A 16880-nucleotide genomic window follows, 5' to 3' on the forward strand; every position below is an offset into this window, starting at 1 on the left:
TGTGATTTTTCTTGATCATAAGCCCTCAGAAACTTCTTCGAGTGTCTTAGACCATTGCAAGATTTCCATTCCAGGTTGCGGATGGAATCTTCCAAGTTCTTGAGTTCCGCCTTGAGTTGGCAGCACTTGGAAAGCAGAACGGTTCTGGTCCAGTTAGTGGAGTGTTCGCTCCTTTCCTAGCTAGATTATTTGCTTTTTCATTGCCTTCTATCCCTTGGTGAGCAGGCACCCAGTGTAGGAGGATTTTGTTTTCTTTGCCTAATTTATTCAGCTTCTCTATGCATTCTTTGACCAATTTCGAATTTATTGATACTGAGTTGATCGCCTTTAACGCTGCTTGACTATCAGACAAGATGGCTATTTCTTGTTTCCGATAGTTCCTATCTAAGATAAGTTGTACGCATCTCTCGATAGCGTAGATTTCTGCCTGTAGGATACTAGGGTAAGTGCCCATTGGTTCGGTAATTAGCTCTCGGCCCAAACACTCCGATCCCTGTTCCCGTATTGGTTTTGGAAGCATCAGTATACCAAGTTATGGTATGGTCTTTTAACTGCTGGGCAAGCGTTTCGCTCTTCCAATCCTTCTTATTGCTCAATACTACATTGACATGTTTGTCAAAGTTGTACGTTCTTGACATATCGTCCACTGGGAGTTGCAGGAGTGGTGTTTCCTTTTTGAGGGTGTTCCAAGCCCCTGATCTGACAATTCTCCCAGTACTAATTCCGTTAGTGACCATTCTAATCATTGTCGCATTGGCATATCTACCAATGACAATGTGCAGTGGTGTTAGATCTAGAATGACCTCCATTGCTGCTGTTGGACAGGTTCTCATGGCTCCTGTGATGCAAACACATGCTAGTCTCTGGACTTTGCATAGGTTTAGCCTTGCCGTCCGTTGCTCTAGCAGTTGCCTGGTACACAAAACTAGAGTTTTGTGTACCAGGCAACTGCTCCATAAGTAATCATGGGTCTTACTATCATGGTATACATCCAGCGCAAAATGTTAGGGGAGCAGCCCCACCTATTTCCGGCCAGTCTTCTGCATATCATGAGAGCCTTTATGGCTTTGCTGGTAGTGTTCTTAATATGCCTGTTCCCTAGGAGTTTACTGTCCAGGGTTATTCCCAGGTATTTAACTTCCTGTGTTGGCAGTATTTCCTTTCCATCTAGTTGGATTCTTTTCAAGTTTTTCAGACTTCGCCTTCTGGTGAATGGCACTATCGCGGTTTTGTCTGAGTTGATACTCAGCCCGACAGTCCTACACCATCTCAGTGATACGGAGTCCTCTTTGGATAATATCACACAAGGTGCCTTCATGTTTCCCCCGAGCGATCATGACTATGTCATCTACATACCCAATGCAGTGTATTCCCGCTAGAGTTAATTCATCTAGTAGTTCATCCACCACCAAGCTCCACAGCAAAGGGGAGGTTACTCCACCTTGTGGAGTTCCTTGCGTTGTTTTAACAGCTACAGTTTTGGTGCCCATCTGAGCCTCTGCTGTTCGTGTTGACAGCATTTCCCAAAACCAGCGAATAATAGTTCTGTTCACCCCTCTTGTTTCTAGAGATCGCCTGACCACCTTATATGGTATATTGTCAAACGCCCCCGCAATATCCAAGAAGGCACACTCTCACCATTGGAATTTCGGAAACTGTAATAAATACAGAGTGGCTCAAATTGGGGCCAAGTTTCGTGTCAATGAGCCCAATAATAAGTTTATTATTATATTATTTTAATTACTTTAGTTATTTCCGGAAAAAATCGTTGAGGAAATCGTTCGTTTATATTGTTTAACGAGTTAATTTTGACAGTTCAAAAAATTCATAAACACGTCCTTAAAGAAACTTAAAGGTATAGTTTCCTTCTTTAACGACGTAAAAAAACACTAACGACGTTTCGTTTTCTGGAACCAATCATCAAACATTATATTTTAAAACAGGGACTTATATGTTTTATTTCCTTTCTGTAGGTTCATTAGAAAAATTCCTTGAATAAATAGATTAAGGAAGGAGTATAATGCTATCCATGTATTCATACATGGTAGACGGACAAAGGACCCTATAGGGTGGGGATACTTGACAGCAGGGGGGTGACAGTAAACCGGAAAATTGGAAACAGTTCTGGCGCGGTCTTACCCAGACAGAAAGCATGGCCTTCTAGACTGTCCTAGACAAAAATTTGAATATTTCTATATGTGTCAATTTCAGTTACGGAACATTTTTATGCACGTCGGCGTTCTCTTCTTTTGTCTGTGTGTCAGCCATGTGTCAACTCCCGAGGCCTCTGGCAAGGTCGGGCGCCATTTTAATTTTTGCCGTTTTAGATTTGAAAGGAAGTTTGTTTATGATATTTCGGCTGAAATTTATAAGTACAAAGATGTTTTTTGATATAAAGTTCCTTGTTAACACTTTAATAAAGTATATATGATATTAATTACATGAAGAAAATGATGAAATCGACGTTTCTGCGTGTAGTAGGTATGGGCCATATTTTATGTAAAAATAGGTATAATAAATTAACTGTTTTTGTATTTTTTTAGGCTTAAGATCCAAGGATCTTGGGATATTCTTTACCAAGGATTTTTCCGTATCTCTACTTTAAAGACTGATCGGTGATTTTGAGCAATTGAAAGCAAGTTACACAAGGTAAATTATGATTATTGAACTATCATTAGCCTACAGCCTATATTAATTATCTACAAGATGAACAGAAATGCGTAATTACATATCACATAGGTATCTATTATGTATTTTCTTAGCAATAATGCTATGTATGTAGATTATTTTTAAAATACAAATGAGGTATTAGATGTATATTTATCACATTTTTTATTCATTTTATTTTCATTCAAGTCCTGTTTGATTTAATTCACAACAGTCTTATGTACCTATATTTATGTTTTTTTACATATTTTTTTTTGATTCCAGGTTTTGCGTGGGTTCCTGTTGTCTTTTTCCTGCTTCCAGTTAGTTTAACGCCCGTGAAGCTGTGAAAACATTTATTTATCTTCAAGTTTCTGTAAGTCAGTGCATTGTTACTTTATTAATTCACTTTAACACAGCATCTCTGATGTTATTTAAATATTTTGATATTGATACAGTAGTTTATGGGTTTATAGCTCTTTAATTGTGTTGATTTGCATATTTACATTGTTCTAAATTCCAAATAAATATTTTTGAGTAATTTTGTTGTATTATTTACTATTAGAAAAAGTAAAAAGTATATTAACCCTCATTTAAACCTCCTGAACAGCCCGCCATTAAAAACCGGAAACGGAAATAAATTTCATAAAATTGAAATTGTCATGTCAATGAAGTGTCTATGTCATGTCAAATGTCCCAGCCGCCATATCTGAAAATTAGTTACCCAGGCAGCCACGCTGTTTCCATAATTTAACATTGACTTGACACTTCTTCTTGTATGATCTGTCTATCTTTACTGAGCTTATTTTATGTTATTTATTATTTATTCTACTACTGACAGTTGTTTAGAGAAAGTAAATCTAGAAGGAAATTGTGGAAGAATTTAAATTAACAGTGTCATTGCGATTTGTCGAAAAAAAACTGAAAAATAGTTGATTGTCTAGAGTGTTGTAGGTCTGGGTCAAAAATTGAGTGAAATAATGGAACAACTTTTCGCTAGTAAGTGACTATATAATATACATACGTGTAGTAAACCGATAATTTATTAAATTAAAATTATTATATATTATATTACTTAAAATTAACTAATTATGTCTTTTTTCTTGCATTTTTACTTTTATTTACTACTTGTCAAAGACTAGATGTCAAAGAATTTAGATACGTCAATTTGACTTACCTCCTTCAGTAGCGTATCGGATCTTATTAAATAATCATTAACTTATCTATTTTTATTAGAATTATATATTTTTATAACAATTTTAATAGTAAACTATCAAACATTTTTTATTCACAACGTAAAATAAAACAACAAATTATTGATTCTACCTCACGTCTACCCTACATCATATTTTTATACGTTTTGAATAAAATTTTGTTTCCGTTTGGGGGGTTAACGCAGAAGTGTTTATAAAAAATAACTATTTTATTTTGTAGATTTTCTTGCAGTGCAGTGGCGAAATATCCATTTTTTTGGGGGACTGTACGATGAGTTATAACTCAAGAAAGGGTGCTCAGTTACATTTAAAGAACTAGTGGTGTTTCTTAAAATAATTCCAACGTGCTTTAATACTTATAAACAAAAAAAAACTTTTTTTATGGAAAATATTTTTACAGTGCTCATTGATATTTGTAGTGCTTTTCCAAAAACTAATGGTGACTAAATTCTCTAGGTGTTCTTTTTCAAAATCGTAAAAGATTACCTTTTACAGGCAAAATTCACTTACGTCCAAATCTTCTGCACCGGGTATACCGAAAACGTTCATCGCGTCAAATTTCATTGATTCCACCCTCGAAAAACTACTGCCACCCCCGAAAACAACTTTTAGTTAGCCTTACCGGAAATACAGATGACAACCGTTTAAAACTGAAACTAGTGGCGCAATAACCACCCCAAAATAGGTAAAGCTTCAAGCGCAAACTCCGCTTAATAGACCGCCCTCGAAGGGGTGGAAAGAGCCGATCTTTGGTCAGAAAGGGTGGAGTTTGGCCTTGTTCCTTTGATCTGTGGGCAAATCACGTGGCACGCGAGGGAAAGATTAAAAAAGGGGGAAAACGTTTAGGGGAGAACTTAGGGATTTTTTTTGTGTTTATTGTCCGAATTTTTGATTTACTTCGTAGAAAAGGCTTGCTGCTTTTAGGGATTGCAAATTCACCGTTAAACGGTACTTTAAAATATGGATTTATTACCTGTTTACCGATATTTACCTATTTTACCGTCAGAACCAGTGAAAAGAAAAACATAAAAACAACCTTTGTCAATTTAAAACAGCATTTTCAAATATTTCCTCTAAACTCTTTTTGCTGAAAATATTGCATTTCTGTTTTGAATTGGTTGGCTTTTACTTTTTCTCTTATTGAAAGAAACATATTTTCCTTAATCGACAATAGAGTTTCTGCTGATGTTGAGGGAACCGGAGTATTTGCGTAATTCAACTTTGACCTTTTTAGAGACCGAGTTAGAATTAACGAATTCATCAATATCTTTAAGTTTACGTTCGAATTTTGGATTTTTAACTTTGAGATCTGTTGAAATAGTTGGAATATTTTTTTAAAATAAATTAAAATAGTTTGTTATTCTATCTATACTAATATATAAAATCCTTAAGTGACTGACATACTGATTAATCACGATCCTGCTCAAACCACTCAACGTAAGAAGCTTAATTTTGGCATACAGGTTGATTCTAGGGTGTAGAGGTTCGATAAGAAGGGATTTTTCGAAATTCCAACTCCAAGAGGGTGAAACCACCCCTCAAATATTACAATATTTTTTATTTAAAAAACGGTCAAGTTTTAAACACGTATATTTTATTTTGTTTTTTTTACATATTTTAAGATTTTTTAAAAATGTATACAGGGTGTTTCGAAAAATCTGGTCATTGATTAATCACGATCCTGCTTAAAGCGCTTGAAGTTAAAAGCTGATTTTTGGAAAACAGATTGACTTTAGGGTGTAGAGGTTCTATAAAAAGGGATTTCTCGAAACTCGAATTCTAAGGGGGTGAAACTATCACTCAAATATTAAAATATTGTTTATTTAAAAACCGGTGAGTTTTTCGGAAAAACTCTTAAACACGTATATTTTATTCTGTTGTTTTACATATTTTAAGATTTTTTATAAATTTATACAGGGTGTTTCATAAAATATGACCACTGAGTAATCACGATTCTGCTTAAACTGCTTGACGTTTAAAGCTGATTTTTGGTAAACGGATTGACTGTGGGGTGTAGAGGTTCGATAAGGAGGGGTTTCTCGAATCTCAAATTCCAAGAGGGTGAAAACGCCCCTCAAATATTACAATATTTGTTATTTAAAAACGGTTAGTCTTTTCGGGAAAACGCTTGGACAAGCATAATTTATTTGTTTTTTTTACAAATTTTGAAATTTTTTAAAAAGTCATACAGGGTGTTCCAAAAAGTTGGGTAATTTCTTAACCACGATTCTGCTTAAACTGCTTGACGTAAAAAGCTTATTTTTGGCAAACGGATTTTTCGAAAGTCAAATTCCAACGAGATGAAACTACTCCTCAAATATTATCAAGTTATATAATAATATCGCCATATTGTTTTTTCTCATGCTGACATAAATGTGAGAAAATTTTATCCAGTTTGTATGTTAATGGAAATTCTTGCTTTGCTTTATCATCACCATTACAAATGATTAATTCGACGCGAACGAAGTCGCTGGTACACGCTAGTAATCTAATAAACACTTATTTTGATAATGATACATTATTTTATGTAACTAAATTGATGAGTGGTATATTAAATTTTGACATCGAACAGAAATAGGATGTCATGATTTTTTTTTGAAAGTGGCAGTCAATGGTGATTTATGAAACAAAATACCTTTTTGGACTGATGTCTTTAATTTTAAACAAAAAAAAAGTTTTATCACAATAATTATTGTGAACTATGGTGATTTGAAAAAGGAGGAATGAGTAAACTCAAATCTACCATTTTTATACAAAATTAATAATTTATTTTTCCTAATAACTACAATTACAATAATTTACTAATAACTAACATTACAAAAACTATAGTTTTAAATAACTTTAATTTACACGTTAATTAAATTCATAATAACTACACTTTTTACTATATCAGGAGTTATTAATAATAATGTTGAAACACATGGGTGCGTGTCCCCACAAAAACACAAAATGGTGTGGATTAATGAAGAACAGGAGTTAAAGCAAGTGTTCATTTGTGCTACCGCGGATCAAAATCCCACGTTTGCTAGTAATCAAATTGCTGAGGTGGTTGCCCTGCCCACAATGCCCGTATTGTTGAAGAATATTTGAACAATACTTTTCCCAACCGTTTAATTAGTGGATATGGAACTATTTTGTGGCCCGCTAGATCACCAGATCTTTCTCCCAATGATTTCTTTTTGTGGGGTTATGTAAAATCCAAAGTGTATGGTCCATAATAGGGCTAATAATCTGGATGAGCTTCAAGTAAAAATACGAGAGGCTTTCCAAACTATTAGCCCTAATATGTTAGCCAATGTCGGACGGGGATTTTACGACCGCCTAGGCTTCTGTCTAGCACAAGAAGGTGGTCTTTTTGAACACTTGTTATAACTTTTTTTTATTTAGAGTAATTATTTTTTTTTGAGTTTAGAGAATTTATTTATTTTTAGTTTTCGCTTGTAAACACACTCCAATAATAAATATTTGAGTATTTTTATTTTAAATGTTACCTTAAGTAAAGGTAAACACTTAAAATGAAAATAATAAATACTCGGCACTCCTCGCGTCGTATTCCTAGTTCCTAGTCTGTCACGACCGACCCGTCCACAAGCACGTACTGCCTGACCAGCCGACTAGCCGGCAGTGAATCTCGAGAACGAACGCAAATCGGGTAAACGTAAATTCGTCCGGCAACTTGCTATGTTACTAGTAGCCTGGTCTTCTCTGTATAGTTCTTAATTTGACTTATTAACTAGTATTACATTTTTATTATAATTCAAGCACATATATTTATTTAATTCAAACATTTAACTATTTCAAACATAGCTACTTTGATAGACACCCCCTACAAGTTTACGGACTTCTGGGGTCTTTCAATTTATTTCTTGAGTTGGAATTTGAGTATTTTGTATTATTATGGAATTTAATTATTTTGTATTGATTGCAAATATAAATATTGTTTATGGAAATATTGTTCATGATATATTTCATATAAATTAAACTTTTAGTAAGGTAATCGAGGGCGCGATTTTTAAATTCAGTCTTGCCAACCATGGACAAATTCGGCGCCGTGCTGACTAACTGGAATTTAAATTTTGCGCTGGGGATTCAGGTGGTAGCTCTGCTGTAAAAGATGTCGAGTTACCCCATTTATTAATTTATTTCCTGACATTGTCATTCCTTTTGACACTTTAGTTTTTGGTTTAAATAGTGTTGTGACACTTGTTCTTTTAGTAGAACATTGTTCTTTTTAGACCCTCTTTTAGTGCGAAGTGTACAAGATAGCTTAATAGCCACAAAAAAATCATTGCAACTTTATTAGAATATTTTGAACGGGACAGCAATAGAAATGGCCATTTATGTCTCTTAAGTACTGCTAAGGAGGTGAGTTTCGTTCATGTAAATAATAACTGTTTATATATTTATAATTAATTTATTTTTGTTTTCTAAAATATTTTGATTGAAAGAAAATATATAAAAGTAGGCAACGCTGTGCCGGTCAAGCTTAATCACGTGACTAAAAGTTTATTTGGTATGAACTGTATGTAACATTGACACTAGCAGAGTCATGTGTTATGACAAATTATTATTATTACTAGTCTTACTATAATCTTCTTAAACGATAAGGATATATGCCATCTTTAAAATAATCTGAAGATTCATCGGGGTTCTCAGCAGTTAAAAAGTTATAATCACTCATTCCTTGGCTTCTGATATTATTATCTTTTATTGGATTCTGGCATATATACCGTTTTTTCTCGAAGCAAAAGTAATCATTCCAGCCTAATCTGATCCCATTCCATTTAAGTTCGACACAGTGTTCCCTTTGGTAAGCATTGCTGGGTTCACCAAACAACCAACCGTTTTCAACACTATCGCCCACTTTAATGCTTGTGCTATGCCAGTAGAAAATTCCATTGGGGTATCTTATTCCTGCTAGCCAATAGCCGGCTAAAAAAAAGCGAACGCAATTAATAAACCCGAATTTAAGTCGGTCATATTAACATATCATATTTTATTAAACTTTATTTAAACTGTCTAATTTAACAGCCGGCGGTATAGACGGTTTTACCGCTTCATAAAAAAATATGAATACCGCCGAACAACGAGGCAATTTTTAGGGTTCCGCACCCAAAGAGTAAAAACGGGAACCCTATTACTAAGACTTCGCTGTCCGTTCGTCCGTCCGTCTGTCACAAAGGTTATAGCTAGGCGTTATAGCTAGACAGTGGAAATTTTTACAGATAATCTATCTATGTTGTCGCTATAAGAACAAATACTAAAAACAGAATTAAATAAATGTTTATAAATAAAAAAGTACTTTCACTAAACATTATCTTTTAAGTAAGAATTTTACATACAATCTTTCAAGTCCTCGGTGGCCGCGTTGTTAAAGCGTTAGGACTTTACGCTGCTATGACGTTGGAGCCGTAGTAAGGCAGGTTCGAATCCTAGCCAAGGCGATTTTTTTTAATCGTTTTTTTTTAATTTTTACATATTTTTACATATTTATTTTTACTTTTTACATATTTATTATTGATTAATACAATTTTTAGTAATGGGTTTCTTCATTTTTTTTTAAATTACTAATAGGCGCATTCAAAATTTCAGTTAAATCGGAAAAAAAGTTTATAATAATATAGTGTCTAATATTCTATAGATAATGAATGGTACGGAACCCTTCGTGCGCGAGTCCAACTCGCACTTGACCAATTTTTAAGCAGGTACTGCTGTTGTTACCAAATATACAGGGTGTTTCAAAAAACATGTGCCATCTCTCGTAGGGAGATTCCTCACGTAAAAATAAGACTTATTTTTCATGTCAACATAGGTCCGATTCTGCTTTGCTTCGTAGCTACAGGGTGTTAAAGATTTAATATTTTTTCGATTTATTATAACTTTCTTCCAAGTACTTTTAGTGACTCGAATGAAATTTTGAAGGTAAAAGTTACTATAAGTCCTACATATTCTAATGCTAAAATAGAGTCGATTAATTTATCAGGGACGTGCATATGGATTGCCACTGAAATATTTTTCAAAAAAAAAATGTGCGCCACTGACTTGTTTTCTTTTGATATCAGAATTGTGTATTCCCTTTAATGCCAATTAAAACGTTATCTCTATCTCTTCCCCAATTAAAACGTTATCTCTTGATATTTTGCCGAATTCGGCCTCCTTAATGAGATAAACGCAATTTTATTAATCACAATTAATAAAATTAAAATACAAATAAAACTTTTAAATTATATATTTTTCCTAATTTATTATTAAATATTATTACTATTAGTTATTATTACTATCAGTCCAATCTAACAGCAATTTCAAATAAAATATTAATTACAAAAAAAACTAATTTTTAAAAGTTTTAACATCCTGTAACTCTAAAACTATGCATTTCTATAGCCACGTTTATAGGAACTTTTTTCATACTTTTTGTTGAGGAATCAATGTATACCTACCTATTTAATACTTTCGCAAGACTTGGATCAAAGCAAATTAAAAAAATTGCGTTTATCTCATCAAGGAGGCCGAAATCAACAAAATATCAAGAAACAACTTTTAATCGGCATTAAACTGCTTACATTATTTCGCTAACGAGAGAAAAAAAGTCAGTGGCATACATGCTTTTTTTAGAAAAAATATTCCAGTGATACACCATATGCACGTCCCTGGTGAATATTTCGACACTTTTTAGCGTTAAAATATGTGGCATTTATAGTAACTTTTACCCTCAAAATTGCATTCAAAACGCTAAAAGTACTTGGAAGAAAATTATAATAAATCGAAAAAATATTAAGACGGAAGATTAAGCAGAATCAGACCTATGTTGATATGAAAAATAAATCTTGTTTTTACGCGAGGAATCTCCACACGAGAGATGGCACATGCTTTTTTAAACACTCTGTATAAAGAATACATACATATACCGGGTGGTGCTGTTCAAATATCGGCTCCCCTGTTGAATTTACAGCAAAGTCGTATATATATTTTTTAAAGGTTTATGTATGGTAAATACACGTGCTAAATTTGAACAATTTTAGACTAGCCGATTTTGAGGAATTGGCATCTATTTCTATATTAAAACCGAACAGGTAACAATCAAACACCAGTCAAAAACTGACATATCTTAGGTGTAAAAACTATGATTTTGCCATTATCAAAAGTAATTTAATTTTAATAAAATTTTAATATTGAGGGGAAATTAACCGAAACATTTTCTTCAGGTGTATAACAATTAATTATTACTAGTACTGAATATTAAAATTAAGTTGTTTGAAAATGACGGTTACAACTTAAGGTATGTGGGTTTTTGACAGGATTATCAGGATACATTAAAATACGCAACCAACCGTCCAATCAGATGAAAGAGGTACGTACCCTATCGTTGGGTATTGTGCAATCACGTGATGCTCATGTCGTATGACGGTTAAATCTTTGGTTAGAATTTTTGTTGTTGTTTTTACCGAAGAGTTTTTACCTGTTTTTACAGTTTTTACTTTATTTTTCTATTTACATCAGATTTATATTTTGTAATTGCCTATCAGACAATACGTATTTAGAAAAATAATAAGAATTAGGATCGTGTTTTTTTTAAATCCTGGATATTAATTGGAACCCTTGGTAACATTACTGGTTTTGATATAAAAAGTGCATTTTTGATTATTTACTTGGGTTAGGATATTAAAATATCGGTTGGATTGTACGACATAAATAGATGTAGGTATGATTATTTATATATATGTATGTATTTATAATCTTACTATCTATATATTTATCTATATATTTATAGCTTACTATCTGTTTTGCATTTTCAGTTTTTGATCAGACATTTGATTTTATTTGTGAAATGCCCACAAAAAAGCTTCCAATGATTCAACATCAGTGTGTTTGCTGCATAATGGATCATTCCTGCTGAATTTTTAGATCATTTGAAGACTACACGGAAAAAACCAGATAATATGTTACATTTTCATAGAAATTGATAGCGAGACAATTTTATAGGCAAGTTTGAGCATTATTCGAGGCACCATCAAAGAAAGCAATAATAATATGCTTAGTCCCAGAGATATTACAGCTTAGTTATTTTGCCCTACAGGAGAAAAACCAGAGTAGTTCACTCGTAATTGCATTTTCTCGGCTCCAGTTAAAATGAACAAGCTGGTTTTTCCTGTGGTCTTCATTTGAAATAACGTAAATAAATGTTTATACATATGTATGTGATGATTAAATTGGTGTTAAGGAAATAAAAATGTCTTTCGATATTAATATATATTTTTCGATATTAATATATACCTAGGTATAGGTATATGTATATTTATTTTGAAATAAATTACACTTTTAACAGTTTAATGGAGTTTTTAAAGCCAGTTATAATATTTATATTTTAAAAACTTGAAATCATAATGTGGATGTAATCACGCATTAAACCACAGACTAACTTATATAAGTCAAAAAGTAGATTTTAGTGTTAACTTTATATAACTTGTAAGTAAAATAATATATAAAACAAATATGAAAAAACCAACAATTCTAATGTATATATTAAAATACAGTACAATAATAGGTATCTGATATCCTCACTTAACGTAGAATAATATTCTACCCAACTCAATACTATGTCCAACATGAGTTTCAAATATATCGGGCCCTAATCGTTCCTGAAAATAGTATTTTTTTACATTGTTATACCATATTCTAAACTATTTAATATTTCAGTCACTTAAAAAGTTAATTTGTATTGAATAATTGCCTACCATTAAAGCAAATTTGGACTAGTATTCTTAATGGGCATATTCTGTGTATGGATATAGGTACTTCCTCCAGATTTTGGGTTCAACCAATTTATTCTTAAAACCTGAAACATCTACATATAAAAAATAGACAGGTTACTAATTATAATAAAATTTACCCTTAGAATTATACTTCTTTAACAAATAATTTCCATTGGTATACTTTTCCATGACAAGTAATCAACTTCCTAACATTTTTTAATTGATGTAATACTTCCTCACGATGCGAAAAGAAAATCTTTTCTTTAGCACACAAAGGACAAACGATATGTTGGCTTACTTTCAGATTAGTTACTTTTCCATAGATATCCTCATGTCAATTCAAAGACGATGAACATGAAAATGATCATCACATGAAACATCACAAACTAAAAACCTAATAAACAAGTTTATATCGAATATAGAAATAAATTTAGTGTTCTTACCTATTGTCGTCCAAATCCACGTTAATAGATAATTAATTTTTTGGATTTTTATCTTTTATTTTTAAATATATCTTTCGAACTACTGGTTTTAGTAATTATTAAATTAAACGAACTAAAAAGTCAAAAATAATAAACAATTAATTCTCTTGTCAATTGTCAATTTTCTCCAGGTACCGAACATCATCGATAACGCACGATCTACAACGATTACTCCTTTGATCTGATTGGACGGTTCAATGACGGTTGGTTGCGTATTTTAATGTATCCTGTTTTTGACTGGTGTTTGATTGTTACCTGTTCAGTTTTAATTTAAAAATAGATGCATTTTTTCTCAAATTACTCAAAATCGGCTTGTCCAAAATGGTTTAAATTTGGCATGTGTGTTTACCAATAGTAGACCTTTAAAAAATCTATTTACGACTTCGCTATAAAATCAGTAAGGTAGTCAATATTTGAACAGTTCAAAATTTGCATAGGATTTCCTATGTTTTCAACGACGATGCACCACCCGGTATACACACTGCCATTACTCGCTGACGAAGATGGTCACGCAAGGCGTTTTCTTTCATGGGCTTTTCGGTGACTGAAAAGCCCGATACGTGATGTTATCTGCCTACCGTGTATAAAGAATACACTTTTTTAGAAAACAAAAATACCGCCCTTATTTTACCAAATTTTAATAAAAAAAAATTAAATAAATACTTCCTAGTCAAATTTTCGTTCTGAACGCAGCCATGACACTCTACATTTAAAATACTATTTTCTTTAAGGGAACATATCAAAATTTGACGTATGAAACGTCATTCTATTAAAACTGCTATGTTAGGGTGAGCCACTTTTGAGACGCACCCGGTATACTTACACCATATATCTGCTGGTATTTGATTGTTCTCCTCTAAAAATGTTTGAATAGCATCTCGTTCTTCATTAGACATAACGCTGACCAACTCTAAACCAGCGCCAATACAGGCTTTTGCAGCATCTGTCCAGTTCAACTACAAAAATAAATGATTTATGCCATTCGATTGGAAAAAACGGCGTGAAAGGCCGCTAGAGTGCATGACAATCGATGATGACTTAATTGATGAAAATGTTAATGATTTAATACTAAAATTGATTTTTGATTAAATAATATGATATCTTTTAAACCTCAGAGATAAATTATATTAGTGGCTGCTTTGCAGCAGAGTTAACTTTTTTTGATAATTGTTTAAACAACTTACTATCCGAAACAATAGTTATTTTTTTATACAAGACGATAAAATGGTATTTTATGAATTAATTTCGGGAGACGATAATGCAATTTTTTCGTCGTGTATAAAACAATATTTTATTCCATAGCGAGTTACGTTTTAAAAAATATTCAGAAATTATTATTTCAAGGAATTTATTACGAGTAGAAAAAATATTGTGTCGGATTGGCGTTGGCTTCTATGTAATTTGACAAATAAATAAAGCTGTCTCTTTAGTTGTCAGTTTTGAGTCAATATTATTTACACGGGGATGTCACTTGTATGGGAAAACAGGCAACAGTCAAATTTAAACGTGCCAGGACCAACGACAAAGAAAGCAACATCTGCTAGGCATTAGCTTTCTTTGTCACTCACATTGCTGTAATCATGATACTCGCGGCCATTTCTTGCAACAAGAGAAGCTGGCGGCTGTCCTGCAAGGATTTAAAAACAATGTTGCTGTTTTTCTACAAATAATTAATTACCATTTGGATGTTTTAGATTGTTGGCGAGTTGATTCAGTGTACATTGGTAAGAGGGAGAAATTACAACAACACAAAAATACTTAATTAACGTAAATACCCAGCTAAAGATGTAAACGTATTTTGTTATTTATTAGATTTCAAACTTCGCAAAGACCACCGATAGGAACTTGCCCTGGCAGCGTACCTGTTTAACAAAACGTATTATTTCCTGATAATAATATCAAAACCCGTAATGCGCTTTCATAAATTTATGAAGAAAAATGATTTTGATTATGTATTTTAGTATTATTTAAATACTCTTTCTAAACCTCAAATAATAGTAATATCCTTGTTTATATTCGCACAGCCGTTCAAAAATGTTTGTTGTGAAAAAAATGTTTACAATTACAAATTATAAAAACAATGTCCTTTTAATCTGATTTATACCTCAAAAGGATGCCAGTAAAATTTTTTATTAAGAGAGTGCAGAACGTTATAATTAATTGGCCATTAATATGCAAAGAGGAGCATATTGCCTTAAACTTAAATTTTCCTTTTCAACTGTCTCCTGACAATGTTCCCTTTCTATAGATTCTCTATTCTTGAGTTTAGTAAAGACTTTTGAACGGGAATGTGCGTATATAAATACATAATATTATTATTATTTTTGTTCTGAATACCGTAAAAGAAATTGTTTTTGATGCATTTGTTGGTTGTTTCAATGCCACGGTTTGGCTTGGTTTATGTTTTGCATTCAACTTATATTTATTTGTATAGGAACAGTTTTTTTGCCTTTGGAATGGCAAAATGCGATTGAGGCTAATAGGTGTTTCATTAGAGTCATTAAAGAGGAAATTTAAAGTTAAGCATATATTTTTTTGTCATATTAGTGTGTTATCATGATACAGGTAGTTGTATCATAGTGTCTTATGCATGTTATTTACCTATAATTATCTTTTATGTGTTATCAAGTAAATAGTTGATCAACAACTACTACTAACAATGTTTTTTTAATAGTATGTTTATCTTTACAATTCACTAGTTAACTTTAGCAAAATTTTGTATTTTGAAACTAATTTTAAGTCATTAATTTATATCATCTATTCTTTTTTAATTTAAAAAAAAAAATATTTCCGTTTTATTGTTTAAAAAAATATATAGTATTTTCAATATTTTTTTTTTTTTTTTTTTTTTTTTCCTTTAAAAAATAAATGAAATTGTATTACTAATAGTGAATTTTATTTACTTGAATTTATCTCTAAATAAGAAATAAGTTCTATTAATAATATTTGAATTTGCCTGTGTAAAGTTATAGAATATTTTTTAATCAGTAAATTATATTAAAGTAATAAAATATGTTTAGAGAGAGAGAGAGTCAGTGGATACTTAATAAAAATATTTTTTTTTAAATTTCCCCTCTTTTAAGCCCCGCCCCTCCAATTCCCCTCAACTTAGCTAGTACTGCCAGGCGACACCAGGTGGCGTCTGTTTCCATTTTTTAACATGAAGTTAGCATTTCTTTAATGTACCTATTCTCTGATTTTTTAATTCTATTTCGTGTCGATTGCAGCCAGAAATGGCTCAAAACGAAATAAGTAAATTACCAACAGATATTCAGGCTGAGGCGACAAACGCCATATCCAAACTACTTCCATTTAAATCCCGAATAACTTATGAAAAGGAATAACAAAAATTTTCAAAAATGGAAGCAATTAAAAAACGTGCGAGAAGTGTTAAAGTATTATTTAATCTACCCTTGCGGTTAAAGTATTATTTTTTCTACTATTTTTGATAGGTATAAGGCGATTTTAACAGTTACTATGGAAAAATAAATAAAATCTTACCGCTTCTGTGGACAACAAGTATGGACTGTTCAGCGTAGGCACAAAATCTACAACAAAAATAAACCTTAACATCAAAAAACTATTTTTTTAAAATTTAATTCAACTATATTTACCTGAAGTGCATAAATGACATAATATGGACAACAGAACGAAAAAGTTTGTCGAAGAGAAAAACATTTTGTTGAAGCTTTGTTGAAATAATGCGGTGTTTTGCGCGTGCATATTTTAAGAATAGAATATGGATTTGTTTACATAGCGGAAAAAGTGTTTACACCAAATTTAAT

At 32.1% G+C, this 16880-nt stretch overlaps 2 protein-coding genes and 2 long non-coding RNA genes across 4 annotated transcripts in view; 1 reads left to right on the forward strand and 3 right to left on the reverse strand.

Annotated features, from left to right (window-relative positions):
• Positions 1–4470, reverse strand: part of LOC115879370 (forkhead box protein O-like) — a 33594-nt gene extending 29124 nt beyond the window's left edge. The window contains exon 1 of the mRNA XM_030896152.1: positions 4371–4470. Coding sequence (XP_030752012.1) covers positions 4371–4424 — 54 coding nt within the window. The 5' untranslated portion in view covers positions 4425–4470. The remainder of the gene's footprint in view (positions 1–4370) is intronic.
• Positions 4471–8108: 3638 nt separating this feature from the next.
• Positions 8109–16846, reverse strand: LOC115879359 (CD209 antigen-like protein B). Its single transcript, XM_030896142.1, has 4 exons — positions 16710–16846; positions 16597–16643; positions 13919–14051; positions 8109–8792 (listed from the first exon to the last, which is right to left on the reverse strand). Exons 1-4 carry the CDS (start codon positions 16816–16818, stop codon positions 8446–8448), a joined length of 636 nt encoding a protein of 211 aa, XP_030752002.1. The 5' UTR covers positions 16819–16846; the 3' UTR covers positions 8109–8445.
• Positions 11171–11784, forward strand: LOC115879361. Its single transcript, XR_004049701.1, has 2 exons — positions 11171–11562; positions 11657–11784. It is a non-coding gene; the product is annotated as an uncharacterized LOC115879361 (long non-coding RNA).
• On the reverse strand, positions 12357–13321 carry LOC115879360. The gene is made up of 4 exons (XR_004049700.1): positions 13057–13321; positions 12751–13007; positions 12596–12696; positions 12357–12499 (listed from the first exon to the last, which is right to left on the reverse strand). It is a non-coding gene; the product is annotated as an uncharacterized LOC115879360 (long non-coding RNA).
• Positions 16847–16880: the final 34 nt, after the last annotated feature.

This window comes from Sitophilus oryzae, unplaced genomic scaffold (genome assembly GCF_002938485.1).
Source record: "Sitophilus oryzae breed Bouriz unplaced genomic scaffold, Soryzae_2.0 scaffold_1576_pilon_pilon, whole genome shotgun sequence".
In the NCBI taxonomy this organism is placed as follows: domain Eukaryota; kingdom Metazoa; phylum Arthropoda; class Insecta; order Coleoptera; family Curculionidae; genus Sitophilus; species Sitophilus oryzae.